We start from the raw sequence: 23,014 nt of genomic DNA, 5'->3' as shown, positions 1-23,014 counted from the left end.
GGGACTCGGTTTTAAAGCTAGAGTGAAGATAAACTTGAAAACCTAAAGAATCCATTGGTACCAACCATGCCATACTAGCTTGTCGGGAAGGAGGTTATATAACGCATCAAACTTGCGTTAAATTTGGCGAGGAAAAACTGGAATGTTCATTTTCAAATAGGTCCCTTGACATCTGACCTCATGATATGTGAATGAAAATGGGTTCTATGGGTACCCACGAGTCTCCCCTTTACAGACATGCCCACTTTATGATAATCACATGCAGTTTGGGGCAAGTCATAGTCAAGTCAGCACACTGACAGCAGTTGTTGCCTGTTGGGCTTATGATTTGAGTATATTTTTTATGCTAAATGCAGTACCTGTGAGGGTTTCTGGACAATATTTGTCATTGTTTTGTGTTGTTAATTGATTTCCAATAATACATATATACATACATTTGCATAAAGCAGCATATTTGTCCACTCCCATGTTGATAAGAGTATTAAATACTTGACAAATCTCCCTTTAAGGTACATTTTGAACAGATAAATGTGTGATTAATCACGATTAAATATTTTATATTTTATCGATTGACAGCCCTGGTTTCTATATCATTCTGTAGCTTCACGGTGGTGTTCCTTATGTATTCAAATGAGAACATTCAAATTTTGGTAAAACTAGACTCCATTCACAGAAGCCGTAATTTTAACTCGCAGAACACAGTATACATACAACCCCACTGCAAAAAACTAACCCTTTCAGTTATTTCACACAGCTAACCTTGACTCAGCTAGTGCTAGCATTCACATTATTCAAAACTAATATCTTGTTATTTTTTGTAGTAACAGCAAACAATGTTATGCCCATGTTCAATACGACAATGTGTGAGAGTTAAAGGCAAATTACCTAGAAACTGCATCACTACATGTTTAACATCCTTTTCAGAAGAGAAATCAACACAAGGTACATTTTCTGTAAATAGTTTAATATTAAATAAAAAAGACTCCCATATAAAAAAGAAAGCTACAGTCCACAATTTAATCGTCTTTTTAAACATAAGTATTGAAAGCAAGGGGTAGAATGAGAAAAATACTTAATTACAATTCCCAGAAAAATTCACAATTCATTGTTTTTCTCTTGTCTCTTTCTCTAACAATATAAAATCAAAATAAAACACATTAACTGTACATATGTACAAATCTCCAAGTGTAGAAATTGCATAATCTGCTTTCTTTTTCACTTTTCTTTATTCTTTTTTGTTTTGTTTAAATACAGCAAGAGATGCCAGTACTCTTGGGGCAGGGCAGTGTGTGGAGGAGAGCTCAAACAGTGACATGAGGAGACAGAGGGAAGATATTATTATCCACAGTAACACACGGGCTCAACAGATCCACGTAAGACGTCATCGCTCCCTGTGTTTACGTTGTCCAGCCATTCGTTCAACCAATCAAAGGACATACTGTACTTTGTATTAACCTCCTGATTCCTGCAAATATTCCTTCTTGAAATTCAAAACCTTTTCCAGACATTTATCTCCCGGCTGGGCGGTGAAAGTTTTGGGTGGGTGTTGGATCAACGGACATTAAATAGTCTCCATCACACCACAGCTACATGTAATTCTTCACAGCGACGAATGAAGTGGGTTGCCAAAATGTGACAAATGGTGCTCAAAGTTTTTCTGAATTATTTGTTGTGGACCTTGCAAACGTCAAAAAACGGATGTTGTCAGATTCACTTCATTTTCCTGACCGGTCGGGGGTATCCTGACGTGTTATGACATGATTCAAAGAGTTGTACAAAAGAAGTTTAAACGGAAACAACAGACATTTTTTAAGAATAGTATTCTGAAGGCTGTATAACATGATGGAAAAAATACTGCAACTTGCTCATGTACGCGCATATTGCGAGGACACGGCGGGAAACCACAAGGTGGCAGCGTGATCAAGTAAACAGTAACTGCCTGTCAGTGGCGATATGAATGGAGTATAGAATTTCAACATTTGCAATATAAATAAACATGTTGTCACTTTCTGAAACTCTTCTATGTTAACAATAGGGCTGTCATTAATGCAAATTTGTTTTAACGCTACTAATTTATTCAACACATTAATGCAATCGACCTCTCGGAGGTTGTAGGGGACTCAGTTTTAAAGCTAGAGTGAAGATGCTGGTATCACGTGAAACCTAAGGAATCCATCAGTACCAAGGAGGCTAAATAACACTCCAAACTTGTGCTACATTTTGGCGAGGAAAAACTGTCACGGTCATTTTCAAAGGGGTCCCTTGAACTCTGACCTTAAGATATGTGAATAAAAATGGGTTCTATGGGTACCCACGAGTCTCCTCTTTACAGACATGCCCACTTTGTGATCACATTGTTTTGGGCAAGTCATAGTCAAGTCAGCACACTGACACACTGACAGCTGTTGTTGACTGTTGTGCTCGAGTTTGCCATGTTATGAGTTGAGCATATTTTTTATGCTAAATGCAGTACCTGTGAGGGTTTCTGGACAATATTTGTCATTGTTTTGTGTTGGTAATTGATTTCCAATAATAAATATATACATAGATTTGCATAAAGCAGCATATTTGTCCACTCCCATGTTGATAAGAGTATTAAATTGACAAATCTCCCTTTAAGGTACATTTTGAACAGATAAAAAATGTGTGATTAAATGATTTAATCAATTGACAGCTCTATTGTTAACATAAAATAGTTTCAGAAAGTGACAGCATGTTTATTTATAATGCAAATGTTGATATTCTATACTCAATTCATATCACCACTGACTGGCAGTTACTGTTTTCCGTGATGACGCTACCACCTTGTGGTTTTCCGGCGCGTACATGAGCAAGTTGCAGTATTTTTTTCCATCATTTTATATAGCCTGCAGAATAATATCAATGTTTTAAAAATGCCCGTTGTTCTCCTTTAAATTAACGTTTTCTTAGTTGATAAAATAATTAGTGATGTGCGAACCATTAAGGAGCAGCTCACAGGACACGTGGAATCATGATAAAAACGGTATTTTCTGTGACCAGCGGTTGATGTAAACTGATTCATGAAACCTGATACGGTGGACATCATTTCCTCGGCTTGTCCAATATAAAAACATATTTTATACTGTGAAAGAAAAAATAAAACTCAAGTCTGTTCCTTCTTACTGTATATTCTCTTCCAGCACCTTCTGAAAACCCTTCAAAACATTTCTTTGACATACAACCACTGTGTGTCTCTGCAAACAGACAGGGTCTCGTTCACTAGAATGAAATTAAATTCCACTAACGGTCGGACAGTGAGGGGCTCAGCAACAGCACTGTTGTCCAACACACACACACACATAAAAAGACACACACACACACACATCCACACGCAGACTGACACACTTTCAACAGAGAGCATCGTTCAAGTAGTTGGGCTTCGTCCTGACTCACAGTTATACACTGATGAGAAGAAAACAGTACTCTTGTTTTTTCTGTTTTCTCATTGATATAATTCTAACACCAACCACATTTAACAGATCTCTGATCACAAAGTGAAGCAACCATTATTTTGTGAACTAGACCTAAGAGAAGACCTAAGTGAAAAAGTAGCCACAAAATTTATCTTCAATGTTTTTGTTTTTTTACAATTTTTTTTATAAATTAACTTTTCAGACTAGATCTCTCTCCTATGTGTTTTTTCATAGTGGTTGCCATAACGATGGTTGACATGACAACGGCATTAATATTAGTGCAGTTGAATTAGAAAAAAGAAAGGTCTAAACAGTGGTGAAGATGGTGAAGAGATGGAGGGCGGGAAAGAAGAGGCGTCTGGCTGCCTCTGATTGGTGAACAGCTCTGACTTACAGCTCCCTCCACCAATCACTGCCTCTGAGACCTGGCGCCTCGTCGCCTCCTGCCGCGGACTGACCTCTCAGGCTTCAGCAGTGCCGTCTGGAGCAAAGACACACAGAGAGAGAAATTACAGTCAGCCACCCAGTGGTGGAATGAGTTTACCACCGCAGTGAGAAGTGCACCATCATTCCCACCATGGAACAAAAAAGCTTTCTCTTCAGCAAACCCCAGAGTGCCAAGTAAGACACAGAATACTGACCCTCAAACCTTTTAGCCTTTTTTAGCAATCACACTGCTTTTTCAGGTTAAAAGTCCTTCCAGCAGTTGAGAAAACAATCTCCCACTAAGGCCATGTTAAGGTGTTTTTTTGTTTTCTCAACTACTGTTTCGAAGATCATGAATGAACTTTGACCCTCAGCTTTTAAAAGGCAACAAGTCCTAAAAATGGAAATACAATTGCATGACAACTGGGCTGTCAGTGAATATTATAAATTAGAATATTTGTGTATTCAAATTATTATTTGATTGTGAAAAAAAGAAGAAAAAAAGCAGCACTACCGCGGCTGTCTCCCTCACGCACACTGAATGCACCGCATGACGGAAATCACACAACGTCCATTTCATTAAACGTGACTTTCATTAATTGAAAATGAAATGTAACGTTAGGTTGAGCGTAACGAGGGATGATTCAACAATAACCGTAATGATGGAGAGAACTCGGCCACAGAGAGAGACACCGTGTCCTCTCAGCAAGCGTTACGTCATGTAAACACAAACCACGTACCCATCAGCTGTGTGCTCAAGATCAGACTCGAGACATGACCGCTTGAAAGATGAAACACATATTGTGATATTTACTGGAAATGACTTACAATATAGCCGACAACAAGTAGGAAGCTTTCCGATGATCTCCATTTAGCCAGCTGTCACCTTATTTAGGTTTTTGAAGTGAAACGAGGAGGTATCTCATTTCAACTCCACAAATCAGCCGTTCCTCGTCCGTTGCGGTGCTTTCACAGAGCGACGGGAATAAATAGAAACAGGGCGTGCAACAGAAGTTCAGCTCAAAACAGCGCGCTGTGCAGTGCTGTGTCACTCGCAGCCAGTTAGGACAAAATAGATATTCTAATAATTCGAACGTATGTTTTTTGTTTTACAACGAATATTCGAACGTAATTTTTTGCCAATTTTGACAGCCCTAATGACAACTGGGCAACTAAATGTGCAGAAGAAGATAATGTGGTATTATGGAAAGCTACTAAAACAACACTCAACTAAAAGGGACATTGTGGTGAGATTGATTTCTCAAATGCTGCTTTTTGCTTCAAATGTTGTTTTTTTTAATCTTTTGAAAATATTTTTATTGACATTTCTTTTTTTAATGACATTGTTTGTGCTAAGCTGGAATTGCTGTGGTACTTCTACACCCTTGGAACAACATATAAAGGGAGTGGTACAGCAGCCCTTTGATGTAAAAATATCACAGGATTACATTAACTTGTATCTCTTGGTACTTTAAATGCTAACACGCTCACAATAACAATGCTGACATGCAGGATGCTTTGGCAGGTACGTTTACTATGTGTTCACCATCTCAGTTTGCTAATTACTATTAAAAACAAAGTAAAGCTGAGGCTGATAAAAAGTTTTGCAGGCATTTGGTCATAAACCAAAGTGCTGATGCTAGATGAAAAGTTTAAGGAATCGCCAACATTATTAAAATTCATCCTGAAGGGGAATGTGAATGTCTGGACCAGATTTCAAGATAATTCATTCAATAGTTGTCAAGACATTTCACTCAAAACCACAAATGTGAACCTCATGGTGGTGCTAGAGGAGAAGTCATGGGATCAGGCGCTAAAATATTCCAAGCTGTTGGAAAAGTACCAGCAACATATTTGTGTACAACAACTGGAGAAATAACAGGCCGTGCTTTAAAGAAAGACAGGTGGCTTAGAAATTACTCAAAACAGCTCAATAATACAAGTGAGAGTTATAATGAAACCAATAGATGTGTGAGTCAGTGAGGGGGAGCTAGGTCTCACCGTAGCCTTGGTTTCCTCTAGTGCTGTAGCATCCATGTCTCTGAAGTCTTCTAACACATTCTGTAGCCTGATACACAAAGTGAGAACCACATTAATACTCAATACAGCAGCATATAATCAAATAAACCTGACAGGACAGTTGTTATGAAACGGCTTTGATTCCTTACAGTGCCAGGTCTTGAGACCGGCGCCACTTTGGTTTTCACTGGAAATTGATTTATCCATGCGATTCCCTGTCTAGAGCGTGTCTGAGAAATAAACTGTTAACACAGGAACTTACGTTTGTTTCCTTTTCCTTCCTCTTCTGGCTCCACCCGCTGCTCCCGCTTGATCCTTGGGAGGTAAAATCAGAAATCACAATTATAATAAAAATCATCTACAGGGATCAGTGGCATAAAAAATGTCAAAGTCAGTCACAATGCTACATTCCTCTTTTTTTACAGTCTTTGGTCCATAGCAAACTAAATTCAGATTTCTCAGCAGGATAACTATGCAGTCCCACTCAGTGGTTGTGTTACACTTTCTCGTTGACTGTCATTTTGAATTTTCATTGTTAAATATAATAAGACATCGGTCTATTCAAAGGTGGAGTCTGTGATTCTAATCCAACACTTTTTGTCAATTTTAGCGACCTCACTGAAGGTCCGCTAGCTGTCCGCTCTGTGTGTGCGCTGATAACATCTGGTGTTCATACACAGACCTGGCTCGGTAAATGGGAACCAAACAAAGTGGCTCGGACCGAGCCACTAGGGTTGAACCTAATGTCGTTTTTTTTTTTAATTCAAAGCTTCTATTGAGGTTTTTTTTTCGAATGAAGCTTCAAATGTCCGTTAACACAGGTGCCAGCCTTCCTTTGTGTGTGTGGCAGCAAGTGGGAGACCAAACTGTTTTTGACCGCAGTGAAAATGTTGTTTTTGAAAGGCTAAACACCAACAAATATGGACTGAAGCAGAAAATGTTGTGAATTTTGGAAATGATTACATCTATACTTTTTCAATAAATCTTGAGTTTTGGACTACGGACTGAGACAGTGGCACACACAACGGCCGCGCCAATTGTGTGTGTATTTGTATTTTTTTAATAATTAATATAGGCTACAGAACAAGCTTATAGATTATGCATTTATAAGGGCACTAAGAGACAAGATGAACAGAGACAACACCGACCGGGCGGTTACTTTTCATGTCAACACACACAAAGCAGATGAATGATTTTTTTTTCAGTAGTCTTTGCCGCAGACAGATGACTTCTCACGGCCGTTTTAATTGTGTTCTGAGGCTGAACCAGTGCGCTGCTGCCACACTGGAGACTGCAATTACAAGCTCTCTAAACGTGTGAAATATCCTGATCCTGCGAGCACTCACTTCACCGGGAGGAAATCCTACAGCTGCACCAGTACCGCTCTGTGACCCGTAGTCACAGACGCGCTCCAAGTCCAGTTAGTCCCACTTTGTGATATAACATTTTGTTTATAAGTTTAAAGGCACTCACCCTTCCCTGTTCGTTGTGCAGCAACGTCCCAGCCTTCTCCTCATTGGGCCTCCCACTGCATCCATCCCTGGGACTGAGGTACCCCGCATGGGGAAGATGCCCCTGCCTATCTACCCCTGCCTCCACATAGGGGCACACAGCCGCAGCAGGCCCTGTACAGTCTGTCTTAGCCTCCTCAAAGTATATGGATGGCAGAGGAGGCTCTGGGTGAGTATGTCCCTCTACCATAAACGGTTTCCTTTGTAAGGGTGACGTAGGCCCATCCTCAGTGGGTTTGGGTGTCCCCTGGGCCGGGGAATGGGCTGCTGCTTCCAAGCTGAGTCGGGATAAGTCTGGGTTGTGGAGGGAACAGGCCCGACGTGGGCTGAGAGAGAATGGGGCACTTGCCTGGGGCAGAGTTGGGATTGGGGTGGATGGGGTATGGTGATCCACGGGGAAAGAAACCGGTGGTAAGGCACAGAAGGGTGAAGTGGGGTCAGACGGCCCCATGTGGGCTCTGCCTTCCTGCTCTTTAGCATTGACTTGAAGGAAGGAGGTATAAATGGTATCCATGAAAGAGGTGTAAGGGTCGATAACAGACCTGCCCTCAGATACCCGCTGTGGGGGTGGGTTGTGTTCATGGGCAGGAGCTGAAACTGGAGCAGGAACAGGACTGGGAACCACTTCGGGAGCCATATGACTGGCTGGAATGTCTTCCTGTGGGGCAGGGCTTTGTGTTTCCTGCAATGACATTGGCTTCTCTCCTTCCGAGTGTGGTGCAAGGTTTAGCTGTAGGAAAAAAGTTGAGGCAATCAATTAACAGTCAAAGATCCCAAAAGAAATGTTAAGGACCAAACGGTGCATTTTCTCATTGATGCAAAACAATTCAAAAGAAAATTATCCACAGATATTTTCAGGCCGTCGGTGAGCGTCTGTCGATCTAGTTTTTGCGGTGTGTCCCGCACCATCCAGTTTGCCCGTGTCCGAGTTTTTTGGGACGATTCAGCATGTTGAATCGACGGCGGAGCCCGTCGGTGAGAGAAATCACTCTGATTGGCTGTTCAGCTTGCGCGAATCAGTGCACGAGAAGAGAAACGGAAGTGAGGAAAGCAAGCAAGAGAGTAAAGTCAAGAGAACACGCACAGAAGGCTCTTCTCATTTTTCATCTTCAGCTCATCTGATCCTTCAATACACAGATATTTCCACAACGACATCTGGAATGAAGCTAAGTGGTGAGAAAATGTTCAGCAAACACTGTTTAATTTCATGCACGTATCATAACAACGGCTTGTATATCCGCCGTCCTCGGTCTTTCCGGTTCCCTTTTTGAATGATGAATACAGACTAACGTTGCCTGCTGGTGTGGAGAGTTATTACATCTGACGCAGGCGCAGAAGGTATGTGGTAGTTGGCTGTTGGCTGTAGACTTTGTGGTGTGTCTGAGTGCAACTTTTTGGCCACGACACAGGCGACGTGAGGCAACGCAACAGTCAATCTTTGTCACCACTAGTTCTTTGAGATTCGGTTTGGTGTGTCTGGGCCTTTTCCCTGAATGTTTTATCCACTAAGCTACATGCCAGTTACCTACCTGGATGTTGTTGAGCAAGTTGATAGCTCCATCGTGACCATGCAGAAGAGGCATGCCCAAAGCAGAGTTCTGGACTGGGGGTAGAAGGATGGAACCTGCTCCAATCCCCAACATGTTGTGGAGGCCTGCGAGGCCAGAAAGATCCCCTACAAAGACACATTTCATAGATACACTGATATAATGACCTGCTGCTACAGAATGCCCGCAATGTTTAACATTTTAATACTGAGAACAGTTTGTAATTTTAAATGGTAAAATTGTATTTATTCCTAATATACCGAGTTCAATCTTTAGAAAGAAGTGTTACACAGGGTGGGGACCAACTCACCTAAAACGGCAGAGTTAAGCAAAGTGGGCAGTAACTGTTGGAGGATGGGGTTGTCCTTGCCTTGGAGAGAGAGGGGGATGAGGGTGTCAACACCAGCATCAGTAGGTACCTGAAGAGTCGAGTACAGTAGAGGACCGATGAGGAGTTTAGTTAGAGTTTCAGGAAAACAAATTACAAGAGCGAATCAAAGAAAAAAAAAAAGGTAGAGATGGGGTCGAAGAAATACAGAGATACAAACAAACCATGTAGTTTGAGGAGGCCTTCATTTGAAAATAGTTTAGGGAAAAACATATTTTAGCTGTAAAGGAAAATTGTTGGTTGTTGGGTTTTTGGGGAAAATAAGCAACTAAAGCAGGGAATGACAATGCAGCAGTTAAGGAAAAGAGCTTATAGGACTTTCTAGGGAAACTAGGAGGAGCACAGAGGAAAAAGCTATAGGAGATAGGGGAGCCTACCTGAGGTTGGGTATGTTGGGTTTGCTGTGCAGGAGCTAACTGGGAGTGGGGAGACGGGTGGAGCTCGGCAGAGCTCAGGGCAGCAGAGAGCAGGGCGGGGCTGAGGGGCAGGAAGGCTGCGTGGGGAGGAGGAAGAGCGGCAGATAGGAGCAGAGACTGCAGGGCTTGTATGGAACCCTCAGCTCCTGGAGGGATGGGGAGGAGGCCCTGGGCGACCTCCAAGAGCCCTGCGCCCGATAGGGTTGATGGATCCAGGAGGCCGGAGGTCTTATCCAACGTGAGGCCCTCCAGTGTGGTGGGGATGTGCTGCGGAACTTCCAAGCTGACCTGGCTCAACTGACCCAGCCCAGATAGAGGTAACAAAGGCCCATGCTGTTGCCCGAGCAACAAGGAGGCCATAAGCAGAGCCTGGAGGCTAGGTTTTTCTGTCAGCCCTAAATCAGCTTCCTGTCCTGGGGTATGGGTTGAGCCTGGGTGTGGGAGCGGGTTTAGCAGGCCCAGAAGGTTCAAAGGTAGCTCCCCTTGTGCACCACTCAACAAGGGCAACAAGGGAAACAGAGGATTGTTGTTTATCTGCTGTTGCTTATGTTGTTGATCCTGGTTTTGCTGCTGTGTCTCTTGTTGTTGCATCAGCAACTGCTGCTCTGAATGCTGCTGCTCTGCAAGAGTCTGTGGAGGTTGTGGTGTAGCATTGGCAGGGGGTATCTGTGCATGTTGCCCTCCCAACCACAACCCCCCTAAGGGCAAGGAAGCAAGGACTGTAGGGTCCAGGAGGGATGGTAGACCTCCTGTGGATGACAGCAGCTGAAGCAGCTGCTCTTGGTTCATGAAGGGGAAGGCCTCTGCCAGAGGTAAGGGAGAGGTTGAGTCGCCCACAGCCGAAGGTGTATGAGGACTGGGATTATCCCCGAGACGAGAGGAGATAGCGGGCCCGGGGCTCGTGGCTGCTGGAGATTTGGTCACTACGGAGACCTTCGGGTCAACACATCTAGGCTCCTCTGGCCCTGTGGGACAGACATGAATCATTTACATCTGTTCAGGCTGACTTATCAATGCAATAAACACATTGTATACAAGGGGTCTTGAGCTGAGCAGTATGCAGTGTTTTACACAGGATTTAACTCTGGTGATTGACTCTGGTACAGCATTGAGCGCTGATAGTTGGCTACAAAACAGCATTACAGTTACAAGATAGCAATAACACATCAATAAACATGTGCACTCACATCAATTCACCCATAAAGGGTGCAACTAGGGGTGGGCGATATAACGAATATACTCGATGTATTGCAGCTTGTTCTACGTGGGATGTAGTAAATTACTATATCGCGAACATCAAGCACAAATATTAAATGTCATTATTTTTTTAAGCTGCCAGCATGAGACTCGTTCTGGCGTTTTGCTTCTCCTGCGGCTCTCTCCCTATCACACACACACTCTCCTGGGAGAGTGTGTGTGGCGTATGAGCATGGATGCACGTATCGGGGCATGTGTTTTTGTGTCTGGATGGAGGCAGGGAACAGAGAAAGACCCTGGAGAGAGCGGAAGAGGTGAAGCGCCAAAGCGAGTATTGAGGTCGGAAACGGTGATGGAAGATGCCAGCCTCCACTACAAAAAAGACGGTCAAACTGGCCCCCACGTTGTTTTGCGGTAAGTGTATATACTAAGCATTACGGTAAGAGCGTGTAAGAACTGGCTTCAAAATAAAAGCAACCAAGAACTGACTTATTTTATCTTCCAGTGAATGTCATTTCACATAATTTCAATAAAACAAAATGAATAAATATTAAGTAATAAATAAAATTGATGAAAAATGTAATTTCAATTGTGCGATTAATTAGTCAAACTTCACAGACCAATCTCACTTCAATACGACAGTACACCACCTCAGAGTTCAGATTACTAGTTTACTTCAGTTTGCTAGAATGATCACGCTGGTATGATCATACACATCAAAGGGTTAAATCAAACAGTTATCTTATTTTAGAGAAAATATGAAAATATTGCAATATATATTGTATATCGCGATATAGCCTAACAATATAGAGATATTATTTATAAGCCATATCGCCCAGCCCTAGGTGCAACCATGAGTAAAGATTTGTACCCCTTGCCCTGAACCATCCTAAGAGATACAATCATCAGTAAAGCCTGATTTAAAAGGGAGACCTTATGACACATCGTTCATATTAATCAGACTTGAATGAACACAAGTTGTGAGAGTATCCCGATGTCTATATGGGTACATTTTCAGTATACTGCAAAGCTCTACAAACCTTATTACTTCAATATGTATTCAAAAGTTAAGCTTAAACCTTCAAAACTAAAAACACACTTCAGACTGAAACATATCTTACCTGCAGTGGGATTTCCTTGAGAAGACATCACAGCATCCGTGGTACGGTCGGAGGAGCTGCCCTCCCCCTGAGGTACGGTGGAAGATGCTGCGAGAAGGGCCAGGACGTGGTTGCTAAGATCAAGAGGCTTCGGGGAGCTGGGTATCGCCATAGAAACACTGCCTTGAGAATGACTCAGGTCCACTGATGTACATATGCTGTTACCACCAATCTCCCTTGCCACAGCGCCCTGTGGTGAGGCTTCCCTCAATGGTGCATGGGAAACAGAGTCTATTGTAGGAATGTGATTCTCAGTTGAGTGATGCTTGTCTGAGGGAGTCGGGAACGTGTACTGGGATGGGCTGCTGCTGTTGTGTAAAGCTAAATTTGAGTTGTGCAGCACTGTAGAAGAAGGAGAATGTCTCTGTAGAGGACTTGATCTAGTAGACTGAGAACGCGATGGAGACTGCACTGATCTGAAGTGAGACGAAGTCGGGGGAGGAGAGAGCGGCTGTAGCACCGAGGGAAGAGGATTAGTGTTTCTGGTTCGGCATGGTGACCGAATTTGTGTGTGCCTGAAGTTAGGATGAGGGGCGGGAGAAGATGGTGACCGTCTGGGGCTCTGTTTATTAGTGTGTCCACCTCCTTCAATAGACACAGATCCTGGCTGAGCTGAAGCTGAGGCCTGCGCGTTCTGCACGCTGAGCAGGTGCAACAGGGCAGACAGAGGCTGGGTTGGAGGATCCAAGCCAAGAGGTGTAGGCGTCAGGCCTGTAGTGAAATCCAGAGCCTCTGTTTGTCTGGGAGGCCTGGTGAAGTGTGCCGTTTGTCGGGGAGCAGGCAGCCTTGGCGTCTGCCCGGGGAGGAGATGATGATGGTTTTCTAACAAGACAGCATTCTGGTTCTGCACAGCTGAGGTAGAGGAGGAGTGCGAGGAGGAGGGGAAGGAAGAGGAAGAGGAGGATAGGTTGATAACTGTAGCAGAAACGGCATCTCCTGGTGGGGTCTTCCGTGGCCCATTAGCCAGCTGCTGTGTGTCTCTTAGCATGCTGAGCACTGTGGGAGATCGCCGTTGCCTCTTCCTGTGCGACGCGTTGCGTTCTGTTGTGGAAGGCAGGTGGGGCGAGGAGGAAGCCAGGGACTGGGCCAGAGAGTGGGATGGAGGAAAAAGGACGGAGGAGGCTGCTGCGAGGGAGGGATGGGGATGTCTAGTAGAAGCACTGGAGGAGGGAGGGTGGCTGTTATGTAAAGTGCTGTTTGTTACCTTTGATGACTGCTGTGCCTCTTTCAAGACCTCCAGAGAAGAGGGCAAGCTCACCGGGTTGCTGCCCACCTTCGAGCTCTGGCCTTGGGTTATCTGGTTAGCCAGCTGAGCCTTGGCAGCCGCAGAGAGCAGGCTACTCGCAGGGAAAGACGCCGGGTGTGGCAGCTTGCCCTGATGGCTGTGGTGGTGGTTCAGAAACGGCCCCAGAGGTAAACTAGAAGTCCCTGCGGAGTTCAACCCAAAACCTGGTGGTCCTGCGCTAGGAATCGGACTCATGGTACTCTTTGAGGGCTTCGAGGAGAGAGCGTTAGGGTTGCTACTGCTTTGGTTGGTCAGTAAGGAAGGGTTAGTAGGGATCAGGTGGTGGTGGTTATTAGTGTTGCTGTTGCCTGAGTTCTTAAACTGCTCCAAGATGTCTTCCAGCTTGTACTTGGGGAAGTGGGGGCTGGGGTTCGGGGAGCCACCGGGGAGAGGGGAGTGTGGAGAGGAAGAGGTGGATTTCCTCCTCTGAGACAAGTTACTTCCCATCAGTCCTCCTCCTGCAGCCGCTGAGCCCCCTCCCTGATCAGAGAGCGGGGAAGGAGAGGCTGAAGGGTGGCGGGACCGCTGGTGAGGAGACACACAGTTCATGTTATGGAAAGAGGGAGAGAGGGAGGGAGTGGGAGAGAGGGGGGAGCCTCCCACAATGACACCATGAGGATGATGAGTCTGTGCTCCTCTTCCTCCTCCACCCATGGTCATAGGGGAAGAGGGTGGAGGCGTAGAGAGGGGCCCGAGCCGAGGAGAACCCGGAGTCTCTGGGGTTTTGGGCGTTCTTTGACCTTGAGGTGTGGGGGTGCGGGGTGATCTCTGGGCAGCGCTGTACGCCGAGTATGAGGAGGTGGAGGAAGAGCTGGAGGAGGCAGGATGAGGAGGAGGATGGTGAAGCCTTCTCAAAGCATCTAGGGGATGGTGAGAGTTTGTGGCTGTGTGAAGGACAGGGGAAGAACCATTGTAAGGGTAAATAAACTGGTGGGAGGATTTGGGGCTGGCACAGGGGTTTATGTGGAGGTTGCCGTGGGGTCGAGCTGGGACCGAATGGAGTTTGGGATGGTAAATGCCATGGTCCTCTTCTTCCCGCTCCATGAGCGCTCGCTTTGGATGGCGGCTGTCCACTCCACTGCTCATCTCTGAAAGTGACACACACACAAAGCATTTACTAAATTGACTATTACTAAATATGACAGCATTGAAATATGGGTTATTGTGAAGTCACTTTCATAAAAGGTCTTGCATACAGCCTATAAACTAATTACTGAGAATTAAAATTCTGCCATGTTCTGCCAAGGAACATTTTGAGGTTTGATTTTAATGCTTGAGGTAATTGGTGCTCAATCTTGAGGCCATGCTCAGTCTTACGGACCCTACCTTTGAAATTAGATGTAGATCGATTAATCGGCACCGATAGGACGATTGACAAACTATCGTTATCGACGGAACTGGGCTTTGATAGTGGCCGATGCCCGCCACCGGTCACACAGGGACGTACATCACCATTTTGCATGGAGGCTCCATACACAAAGTCACGGTAGAGGGGGAGTAAAAAAGGTTATCTCTCGAATATAACGCAACTCTATCAGCTCTTGGTCCCAGATACAAGACAGGCAGACAGGGAGGAAAAGAACGCATTCACTGTTACTTTAACTTACTCACTAACTTGGCCAAAAGTGGCATTTAACAATGTACGACACGCGCAACAGAAGTAATCCTGGCCGGTCATACTGTAAGCCACAGAACAGCGCAGTGCCCATTGCAAAGAAATAGAACATTTTCTAATGATGATGAAGACTAAGGACCACAATGATAGAACTATTCTGTAATTCTGCAAATATACTGTTGGATATAAATTCCTGCAAATCTGAACAAACAAAGCGTCCACCAAACACACCTCATAATTTTTGCTGAATGTCTTTTTCTATTCCGCGTGGCTGACAGCTGCTGCACTGACCAGCACTCGTTTGTTCAATCCCACACCCACCAGCTCCCGCAGGATTTCAGACCATCGCTGACTGCTCTGACAGAAACCCCATCCCACTCCCGCCCACTCCTGTGGTGATTCTGATCACACACACAATCAAAAATGTTTTCTAATCTGTCTGACCCTTCCCACAGGGAAATAAGACACATTTAGCTCTTTCAGTTCCTACTGCTTCAAACTAAATCCATAAAAGTGTATCTAAACATGGATATGGAGCATGTCAGTTGATTATCATATAACAGACACAAACCAGATGGTAAAACGTAAGACTTCAGAGAGAGAGAGAGAGAAAGGAAATGGGAGACAAGAGAGCGAGGCAGAAACTAAACGGAAACATCTGATGCTGTATTTTGGAGGCATGTGTTTTACTGGAGGACAGTGCATTTACATGCATGGTTAAGCCCAATAATAACAGCCTCTCATAAATTAAATTTCATCTTCAATTCAATCCCATAACGATGATGATACTGACAAAGCGCTCCCACACACAACAGAGTAAATTTGTGTTGGGTCCTGTGGGACCTGTGAGATCATAGTCCCATAGCAGCCCTCTACATGAGGTGAGTACTAGTACGCACACAACACACTCAACCCAATATTAGAAGATCTGGTGGAAAAGTACAGATTTTACATGAACTAGATGAACCTTAAAAAAATAATGATGATGCTGATCAACATCTATTTAGTAAATCTGTAGAAATTAATATAGGAAAGCTATTTTAATAGATTTGTTCATGTTTTTTACACAATGTTTGATAGTTGACAGGTACAGGAGTAGTGTGTCTCAATGCTTAAAAACTTACCTGGATGATGAAGGTTGGCAAAGGGCAGCTGTGAGGCCTGCATACTCCGACACAGAGCAGCCATCGCTACCACTTTCCTGCGGTGGTTACACAGTTTGGTCATGTCCTGCTCTGCTTTGCCTAACGGCTGGTTGTGCTGCTCCACCTTCACGCCCACAGTGAAGTTGAAAACCTGCAGGACGCCAGATAAAAGAGAGAATTCAGAGAGAACTCTTTGCATAACATTTCAGCAAATTTAGGAAAGTTAAAATGGGAGTATTTTACACTCATGACGTACATAGTCACACAAGGATGATTGCTATTTGCAGAATATGTGCACTCACATTTTTATGAAGAAAAGGTTAGCCATGATTCCACACAGTTGGACAAACTTAGTTAGTCATAGATATTTAATTCAACACTTGTGGGGATGTCACATGCCTGCAGCTCCTTCATACAGTAACAAAAACCTTCCAGTGCTGCTTTCAATAAGTACTATACTACTTGAAGATCACCATGAATTTAATTCAATTTTACAACTTCTTTATACAAACACAACATCTGATATTAGAAACTAGTTTAAGTCATGTTTTCTACAGTAATATCAAAACACATTGCTATAAAAAAAAAAAAAAACGGTGTTGTGTTTGATATCCACAGTGCCCGAACAAATGAAACTAACCCATCACACTGATCAGGTGAGTTTGAAGAGGTTAAAAATCACCATGCTGTTAAAATATGTGTATAAATGCACATTCAAGTACAAATGAGTTATTAAATCTGAAAACTCAGAAGATCAGATAATATGGGAATATACTGTATGCACAGACACACACGACACAAACCAATTTAAAACTTAGAGATCAACTTTACCTTATGGATGATCAGTGGACACTCAAGACCACATTTGCAGGTGCCATCAGTCAACAGATAGGACTTGACCTCATCCAGAGAGGACAGGGCAGTGTCACTGGGACTATCAAACAGAAGAAAGGGACAGACTGTCACAGAAAACTCAAAGGAAACAGAAAAGATATGAACAAAGATATGTTCACATCACAGCAATGTTCTATGCTGAAAAGCTGAACACACCCCTAGATCTCCATGTTTAAAATCACATTGAAATTTAAGTTTCCAGCTCTTGCAGCCATCTACAGGGCTGCGTATACAAACTGAAAGATGTTTTACATGGCTGCTTCAGACAGTCTGACTGCCATTTTATCCCAGGTAATTTAAATGAGAACACAATTTAGAAATTAGAAATGTAGATTAAAAATTTTTTTTAAAAAAGATTTAAATGTAGAAAAATCCTGTCTTGGATCTGGGAAATCTTAATTAAGAACAGACTATGTAACGCAACTCCAGCATATAGAAAGTATGATAAGAAAAATTGTACAACTAAAGTCAAGTAAAAAGAACAGATTCTCCAGCCCACAGGATATTTGTGGTGATGAAAACATTTGCCTCGATTATAAACTTTTCTAATCTGAGCTGGCCAAGGCAAATAAGGCAAATCAAAAACTGTATTGAAAAAAAAAAATGCATCTTCATGCAAATTTCTAAATAAACCTGAAGCCACACTCTTCTTTGTAATATCTCTCCAAATGTTGGCAAAACCAGCATTCCTAATCCTATTTCTCCAGAATAAATGATACACACACATACAAATTCATGCATGTTTACATTTTATATGCCTTCATCCTTTCTCCAAATATTAATCAACATCAGCAATAAGTCTGCATATGCTTTCTATTCAACTGAACCAACCCACCTGACATAGATCACCTGCCCGCCCTCCACTCTCCTCTGCCAGCCGATGGGGACGTGTATTGCAGCGGTGTGGACCCCATCCCTGTCCCCACTGACAGTCTCACTGCCTCCCATCATTTTGTAGCTGCGGCCTGCCAGCACCTTGGAAGAGCAACAAAGTATTGATACAGCTTTTCTTTAATCCCATAAAATGAAGTTACATTTGTTTAAAGACCCCAGGGTTTTGCTTTAATTTATTATATATTCATATTGCCAGAAAACCATCGTTCTGTATTTGAAAAGTCACTGTCATTTTCTTAAATGTCGATGTTTCCTTTTTTAAGTTACAGACTAAAGACGTCCTACGGCGACAGGAGTATTCAAAACTAAATTTATAGTCGGTATTACATCTAAATATAATTTTGGAATGACACTTTACCAGTTTAAAATAGTCAAGTTTATTTTTATGGGCCAAAATCAGCAAAGGCTCACAAGCCAGCTGAACTACTAATACTAACAGTAGTTAATACTGATACTTTTAAAAATGTATGTATACATGCAACTGGGGATGCGACTTTTTCAGTCCCAATACTGATAGCGATCATTCTTTTATGTGTAAGGCAACATCCGGCTTGACTTAAACATTGCTTTCCTAACTTTGTAAAGCAGAATGTAAAAAATAAATACATTAATATAAATTTACTGAATTGTATATAATAAATCGAGCTCCAGCAACTTGGTAAAAAATCTTCAGAATTGACAGGAATTATAATTCAAGTGTGTGAACCAGTCAAATTGGTTCAGCAACAAATTGGTCAAAACTTACACAGAAATAAAAAATTCAGTATATAATTTGTAAAGTATATAAACATAGAATTGTATCTAATAGATCAGTCCCGCTGTCACCGATATCCAATCCACCTATTTGAGTCAGTATCGGCCCGATAGCCGTTCCAGTATCGGTGCATCCCTACATACAGCTATAGTTAGTTGCATGTATCAGTGTAGTTTGTTGTGCCTCACTGTGGGACACTAAATAAGTAAACACATGCATGCATAAAATGGATGAACGAATGTCTCTGAGTCTGCAGTGAAATCTTTGGGATATCAGTGTTCTAACCTGCATGCCAAATGTATGGGTCATGTTTATCTGATCACACAGCACCACATGTCAACGTCAAACTCAAATAAAATATTACAAAATGTAACCATGATGACATCACGCCTAGGATTAACAGAGTCATGAAGAATGCTATACAATAAGGGCTGCTAATAAAAGGTATTGGCAAAGTTCAGGCAAAGTGCACAACATTTACTTATGCATGTGTTCAAGCGTCTGCAGAATGTTAACATTTAAAACCCAAAATATGGTATAAACATATCACCACTGGGTGTGGCCACTGCAAAAGAAAAAAGGTTTTGGTTTGCTGTCAAGATTAAGTTACAAAAAATAGAATAAGTGAAGCACATTTAGCATACCTTGTCATCTTTGAGAAGCCACGATCTGTTTTGGCTAGGGTATCCACTGTCCAATGTACATGCTGGTGGGTTAGAAGCACACAGACTGCCAGTAAAACCTGACTCGATGCCCCAAACACCTGGAGTTTTCCTCTGCTATGAGGCAGATCCTCAATTTAAAAAGGATGACTCTCGCAGATGTAGTTGTTCAGTTCACATCAGAGTAGGGTCTTGAGGATGAGGGTGTCAGTTCACATCAGAGTAGGGTCTTGGATGAGGATGGAGAGCCTGCAAAGAAAGGTGGGAGGTGGATTATGTAATCTGACAGGGACAACCAGCATACATAACACATATAATAAACCATTTTCCTGCAGTTTGTGTGATCCAAGCATACTTTTAATTTAATTTGATCACATCAGATGCATTGCTCTCTCTCTCAAAAAGAACTTCTGAGCAAAGCTGCGGGTACTTTGAAGTGGGAGGGTGTGTTTGGATAGGCCCCGTGGTTTACTGGATGTTTAGCTAACGTTACAATATGAGCAGCTGTCTGCCGAACAACAAACAAGCCAACAAGCCGGAGACATGAAAAGTGGAAATAGTAGTTGAGCTTGAGTCGACACATGTGCAGTGTGCAGCCATGCAACAACACCTCTACTACTACTACTAAACTACACAACCTGGTACAACGACAAGCTAACAGCTAAGCTAAAAGCTAAGCTAACAAGCTTACTTTGTACTATGTTGTCGTGACAGCTGTCAAGCGCACTAAACTCTAAGCTACGGTTTACAAGAAACGAGTCAGACACCAACACTGCTGCACCATAAAAAACTATGAATGTGTACTTATTTGACAGCCAGTTGGCTAACGTTAAAATGTTAGCAGCAGGACCTTTCAACCTTTTTCTCTGCGTCAAGCTCACGAAGTTTTGGAGTCTGGCTCGCGGGAGAATCTGAGCTATCGGCTAGCAAACGGCTAGACTAACTGCTAGTTTAACGGCTGGACTAACGGCTAGCTACCGGCTGGACTAACGGCTAGCTACCGGCTGGACTAACGGCTAGATAACTGCTGGACTAACGGCTAACTAACGGCTAGATAACTGCTGGACTAACAGCTAGACTAACGGCTGGACTAACGGCTAGATAACTGCTGGACTAACGGCTAGACTAACGGCTGGACTAACGGCTAACTAGCGGCTAGTTCAACAGACTAGCCGGAGAATGTTTTGAAAACGGCAAATACTTTAATAAATAACCCGTAAAATAAACAATACCATCATTAAAACCGCGTTTTAGCGCCGATCAATCAGCGCTCAGAGGTTTATGCAAAACGTCCGATTTTAAAAACAAAGACCAATAACGCTTCAGTTTACTGCGCCCGGGATGCTAACAGCTAGCAGCTAGGCTAACAGCTAGGCTAGGCTAGCTGTTAGCTGCTAGGCTAGTTAGCTGTTAGCAGCTAAGCTAACTGAGTGTAATTTACTTGATTCTCTGGAGTGTCCCAACTCGACTGAAGGATGTCCCGATGCTCCCGGTGCTCAGTCTATCCAGCCGATGTTGTTTCCGTCTCTGCTCTGCTTAAAGCGAGTTAGCATTCAGATATTTATATATTCCCGACAGAAACCATAACGATCCATGTAAAATCCCAAATTCACAGTTTCCCACTGTTTTTTTTTTTTTACAGATTCAGAGCAAAAAAAAATAATGGAGTTTTTCTTGCCGCGCATGCGCAGTGAGCAGCTCTGGGAGTATTGTACTAGTGATGAGTTGGTTGAGAACGAGCCGGTTCAAAGAGCCGGCTCTTTTTAAGTGAACGATAACGACGCCGTCATCACCAAACAGAAGAGCTCGTTTAGCGGCAGGCTGCTGCTCCCAAAGTGCTCCACAGACAGACTCAGGAAGTCCTTCGTCCCCCGAGCCACCAAACTGTACAACACCTCTCTGGGGAGGGTGGGGGGCAAAGGAGGACAGTCTGCAGGACAGATAATAATGCACACAGTGCACTTTCATAGACTAAGCTACTGGAGTTACCCTGCATTATACTCCTTTTTAACAGTCTCTTCTGCACTTTTTATTAGTCGTGTATCACAGCTGTTACCCTGCACTATATTCAGTTTTAACAGTTTTTCTTCATCTCCTTGTATTTTTATATCTGGTATTTTTTTGTACTTTGCACTACTAACTTTTTTACTGCCTTTTTACTAACATGTTTTGCACTATGGAACTGTGATGCTGGAAACTTGAATTTCCCTCGGGATCAATAAAGTTACTATCAATCTATCTATCTATCTAATGGTACGTGTCCACAGGGGCGTTTTTTATCGCGAGGGGACGCGACGCTTCCCAACATTGGACGCTTGGTGGACGTGCCGCTAGGCGGTGACACGATACATGATTGACCAATACTGGGCGGTGATGTTTTCCCAGCTTTATTTCAAATACTTCCCGGCTGCACCTGATTGGACAAACGCTTTCCCTTGTGGGGCTGTCCTCTCCCGGATTTCAAATCAGACCAGCATGGAGGCTCGTTTGGAAACTTTCTCTTATTTCACGAAAATATTTCACCGAAATGTGTGTCTGAAAACATTTGAGTCGAGAAATAAGCCGTGCAGTTGCTAAATCTGTCTTTATTTTGGATCGACAATGTTTATTTTAAAAGATTCTCGGGAGTTTCGAGAGGCGGCGAGTCGCGTCGGACGCCCATGTTTTGCATAAAGTAGACTAGCCCTCAACTTTATGCAAATGAGGAGCGGGCGTTGTGACGCTCCGTTTCTCGAATGGCGACGCCACGGCACGCTGACGGTCTACAGGTACAGAGCAGGAGGGAGTGGAGGAGAGAAAGAGAAAGGAGTGTGATGCGCGAATAGCAGACAAGATGCGTGACAGTCGGAAACGAAAGCAGCATGTAAAATTATGATATTCTGGAAATTATATAGTTTAGTATAATTATATTGAATAGTTTAAGTGATATATGTGCACACATACTAATCATAGGTCAAAACAGCGCTAAATTTGTCTGAATTATAAAAGGCAGAAGTGGTAAAACGAAGAGCCATTTGGGAGCCGAAAGAGCCGGCTCTTATTGGTGAGCTGAGCCAAATGATCTGGCTCACTACAAAGAGCCGGAATTCCCATCACTATATTGTACCCGACATGCAACGGGACCTTTGTAGTGTTCCAGACAGACATCAGTGCTGAGCTCCTTGATAGAGGACATGATAATGACAGAATAATAACAGGCCGGGATACGTGTCTGCAGCTCACTATAAATGGACTCATAAGCACCCTGTCTACATTGAATTTAAGCCCAGATAACACACCGTTTATCAAGATATACAGATATTAAATAAGACATACCCAATTACATAAGTATTTTAAAGTGCACAATGTATTAAAGCCCATATTGTGCTCTTTTTTCAGGTTCATACTTGTATTTTGTGTTTCTACTGGAACATGTTTACATGCTGCAATGTTAAAAAAACAACTTTATTTTCCTCATACTGTCGGCCTGAATATACCTGTATTTGCCGCTCCGTCTGAAACGCTCCGTTTTAGCACATTTTGACGGAATTGCGACGAAATAGCAACAGAATTGCGTTGCTAGTTAACAGCTTGGGTCCATGTGTATTTCCTGTCAGCTGATGTCATTAACATACACTGCAACCAGGAATAAACTGAGACACATTTAGAATGTTTACGTTTAAATCTG

General features: G+C 43.1%; 1 protein-coding gene across 1 annotated transcript; it reads right to left on the bottom strand.

Moving 5' to 3' along the window:
- Positions 1-943: 943 nt before the first annotated feature.
- Positions 944-21,039, bottom strand: mbd6 (methyl-CpG binding domain protein 6). The gene is made up of 13 exons (XM_074644790.1): positions 20,789-21,039; positions 19,330-19,596; positions 17,873-18,012; positions 16,975-17,077; positions 16,123-16,294; positions 12,060-14,471; positions 9,703-10,706; positions 9,248-9,356; positions 8,920-9,065; positions 7,353-8,120; positions 6,142-6,194; positions 5,862-5,928; positions 944-3,915 (listed from the first exon to the last, which is right to left on the bottom strand). Exons 3-13 carry the CDS (start codon positions 17,986-17,988, stop codon positions 3,844-3,846), a joined length of 5,022 nt encoding a protein of 1,673 aa, XP_074500891.1. The 5' UTR covers positions 17,989-18,012; positions 19,330-19,596; positions 20,789-21,039; the 3' UTR covers positions 944-3,843.
- Between the last annotated feature and the right edge of the window lie 1,975 nt (positions 21,040-23,014).

The sequence above is a fragment of the Sebastes fasciatus genome, chromosome 8, assembly GCF_043250625.1.
Source record: "Sebastes fasciatus isolate fSebFas1 chromosome 8, fSebFas1.pri, whole genome shotgun sequence".
NCBI lineage: Eukaryota > Metazoa > Chordata > Actinopteri > Perciformes > Sebastidae > Sebastes > Sebastes fasciatus.
The sequence above is the reverse complement of the archived record's forward strand: the minus strand, read 5'-3'. Positions and strand labels throughout refer to the sequence as shown.